At 55.5% G+C, this 3,638-nt stretch overlaps 1 protein-coding gene across 1 annotated transcript; it reads left to right on the forward strand.

Moving 5' to 3' along the window:
• Positions 1-449: 449 nt before the first annotated feature.
• Positions 450-1,010, forward strand: LOC126484883 (angiomotin-like). The gene has a single exon (XM_050108480.1). The coding sequence runs from the start codon at positions 450-452 to the stop codon at positions 1,008-1,010; it is 561 nt and encodes a 186-aa protein (XP_049964437.1).
• The last annotated feature ends 2,628 nt before the right edge of the window (positions 1,011-3,638 follow it).

Consider the following 3,638-nt stretch of genomic DNA (forward strand, 5'->3'; position numbering starts at 1 on the left):
CAGTAAAACAGCTCGTTCTTTGCTGTGTCACAGCCGAGCTCAATTAACAGCGGTCTCTAAGCGAATCTGATACGTAGCTTGGAATGGAAAGGTTGGCTTCCACTCTGGTGGAGAAAGGCGTGGAGGTTCTCCTTGCCTGTGGGTCGGCTGCTGCCTTCTCTCGCTCGCTCAGTTACGCAAGTGACGGTGCCTTAGCCCCGCAACAGTCGAGACATTTATCTTAGCGCCTGTCGGGTGAACGGGATGTGTGGGACTGCACAGGATCCGTATAGACTAACGAGAAAACTATCGATTGGAGCAACAACAATCACCTTCCTGGTACTTGTTGACACTTCTGCTGCTTCGGCTTGATGGGTTTGTTGGGGGGGGGGGGGGGGGGGGGGGCTTGCTCTACGGCTGCCGCATTGCGCTTCCGCGAGGTTTGGGCCACCTCCATGTCCTCACCCGGAATGGGCGCGTTCGTCCCACCTTCCTTCGGTGCTGCTGCTCCTGCCGCATCGGTCGCGATCGCAGTCGGTGCGGCTGTCGCACCCGCGTCGGCTGGTGTCGCTGCTGTTTTCGCATCGGGCGCGCTCACGGCCGACGTCGCAGCTGCTGTTGCACCGGGCGCGGTTGCGGCCGGTGCGGCTGGTTTGCCGCCAATGACTCCACAAGCAGCAATCTGCGGCCGAGTGGAGGAGGCCGTCAGCGTGCTGGTGTTACTGCTTGCTGTGTACCTGGCCATCGCCTTGATGCGGTACAGGTTACCTCCCGTGCTAAGGCGGTGTACAGCAACTTCACAATGTTCGGCTTCGGCTGCCTTGGCCGCTTCAGCCGCTCGACTGCTCAGAGCGCTCCTCGCCAAATTGGCAGGATTCGACGACATGGAGCAGGGAGGTGGCGCTGCTAGGAAAGTATCCGTTAAACGCCGATCCCCCACACCCCTCGTGCTGCAAAAGCTACGTTCTCGTTCTGGCACCTCAGGCGCGGGTTTGTGTCGTCCTGCAGCGCGGGGTAGCCGTGCAGTCTAGGGCGCCTTGCCACGGTTCGCGCGGCTGCCCCCCGTCGGAGGTTCGACTCCTCCCTTGGGCATGGATGGGTGTGTATGTTGTCGTTAGCGTAAGTTAGTTTAAGTTAGATTAAGTAGTGTGTAATCCTAGGGACCGATGACCTTAGCAGTTTGGTCCCATAACTTACCACAAATTTCAAAAAAATAAAAAAAACGGTAGTCGCTTGAACACGACACTTTGCTTTCCGTGAAAGCACAACACTTCTACTCTTTTGCGAAAGGGAATGACACACTCACGTCGATCAAACAGTTCGGAGTCTCTAATCTCCCTGCACAGAGGTGGTAGCTAGGACGAGATGTCTTCTTCCAGTAAAGAGAGAAAAAGAAAGCGGCGGCTGCCTAGATTCCAGGAGTTATCGGCGGAAAGCAGCACTTGGTACTCGCGAGTGCATCCAGGTATTATCTCCTTCACGGCGCAGCGCTATGCGAAGTGTCCGGTTCTTCTCTGTTCTGATGATGGCAAGCTCCCTAGGCATTGTCTATATTCTGGAGTTTGTTGTCCTTGGACATTTATTCCACTGGTACTGTGCCGAAATGGGTTTCTGGGGCTATTGGTCTGGCATTGGACTAGTCTGAGCAGACAGGAATGAATTTCTAGGAGAACTTGAAAGCTAGTGAGCTTATGAGGAAGATGTCTTCTTCTTCTGTTTGATTCTCGGCGTTAGATCGATGATATGACGCCAGTCGCGTTCTGCAAAATCTGGATGCCTGTTTATCAGACACAGGCCCTTCTTGGGGATGACGGCCGTCAAGTTGGCGATTTCCCAGCCGAGTACCTGTGGCTTATGGTGAAGGGAAGGTTAGGGGACATTAGATGCGGTATAAGGATAGGGATGGATGTGAAATGGGAGTCTTTTATCACGTATTGCTTCCGCGATCACTTGCTGCAAGGTTTCCTTATCCGGTAGCGGCCACGGCTCAGACGGGGGCGGCACTGCCACTGATCCACCCTCCTCATCGGTGGATGCCTGTTCTTGCGTCTCTTCCAGTGGGGCATCGTGCGCCTGCTGGTCGTCAACCTCACTTGCAGTCGTGGCAGCAGGCGGCCCCATTTAAGTGACGCCCTCCAAGAGCCCCAGCACCTCAGCAGGGCCGGAGGGTCTTCTGTCTGCGTCGCCGCATCCACTACCGACGGGAGGCGGGCGTCGTTTTGGCAGCGCGCATCTCATTGCGTAGTTCCGCTAGTAGGCGACGTACTTCTTCCGCCTCAGCTTTCAGGGCTGCTCTCTCTTCCTCGAAGGCGGTTTTGAGAGTGGCGGCTGCTTCGTCGGTGGCTTTCCGCAACATTTCGTGGAGGCCACCATCGTCTTCGTCTTCTCCCCGTCCTTGGTGGGAGGGCGGGGCAGCCGCCTTGTCTTCAAGGGCCACCTCCTCTCGTGTGGTGACCCTCTTCAGCTGCATCCCGGTCTTCACGTAGTTGCACCTGTGCGAGTTACCAACGTGCATGCCGCCGCGGTTTGCGCAAGTAGCAGCCACTCCTCTCGGTTTGTTACAGTCGAGTGTGGCGTGCGCTTGCGCGCACTTCAGGCACACAACTGTATTCTTGCATGTCTTGGCTAGGTGCTCCATCTTTTGGCACCGGTAGCACTGCTCCTTCCTCTTCCTCGTCCAGTTCCTCTTGTTGCCGCGGCCGATCCCAGCTAAGGTGAACAGGAGGTTGGCCACGGCTGCAGTCTTGCTTCTTCCTCCCTTTCCGCGTCTGGACATGGCGAGCGAGGCGAGTGAGAGCGACGATGCGATTGCAGTGAGTCGACCAACGGAGTCCGAACGTCCGGTTCACGTCTCGTCCGGAACTTTACAGCCGCTGGACCACAGGCTTCTCTGCATCCTCGGCGCCAGTCGGGCCAATCAGGCGCGAGCGCTAATCGGCACGGCGGCGCGTGGAGGGGAGGAGCCGCAAGTGCCAGGTCCCCGCGTCTCGTCCCGGTATGGCCTGCCTATTCCATCCGCCGCCACCGGCTTCCTCCATCAGTGCGCTCTCGTCGTATTCTTACTAATGTTGTGTCCCACGCGGTGATGAGTTAGAACCCGCCATCTCTGTTGACCAGGTTACCATTCTCGGATATCCGCTGCCTCTTTAATAATAGTTCCAGAAACCCTTCACTCTACACATTATCTTGATTTGTTCAAATTCAAACGTGTGCTCTTCACTGAGGCTCTGCTCTACTACCGCGTATTTTTCATTTTGTCCGAGGCGAAAACTTCTCACATGTTCAGAGATGCGTTGTGTGATGCAACACTGCGTCAGTCCGATATATTGTTTCCCACATTCACCGGAAATGCTGCAGACACCTGGTGTTCTTAGATCCAAGTTGTTATTCATTGAGCACCGCATATTCCTAATTTTGATGGAGGACGGAAGATGGTTTTTATTTTGTTCTTCTCCAGTATCCTGACAATCTGTACTGAGAGCGGCCGAGCATACGGGAGGAACGCCAGGTCCTTGTTGTCCTCTTCCTCCCGAAGGTCCTCCTCCTTGTCCTTCTTCCTCATCTTGAGAACGCGTCTAAGCTGCGTTTCAGTGTAACCATTCTTCTGAAAGGTTTTCTGCAGGTGCTGCATCTCAGTGGGTAGAAGGACCTTGCCGCAT

This window comes from Schistocerca serialis, chromosome 6 (genome assembly GCF_023864345.2).
Source record: "Schistocerca serialis cubense isolate TAMUIC-IGC-003099 chromosome 6, iqSchSeri2.2, whole genome shotgun sequence".
Classification (NCBI taxonomy): Eukaryota; Metazoa; Arthropoda; class Insecta; order Orthoptera; family Acrididae; genus Schistocerca; species Schistocerca serialis.

What these genes read in the sequence shown, in the direction of transcription:
- LOC126484883 (XM_050108480.1), top strand. Translation starts at nt 450, where the DNA reads ATGGGCGCGTTCGTCCCACCTTCCTTCGGTGCTGCTGCTCCTGCCGCA.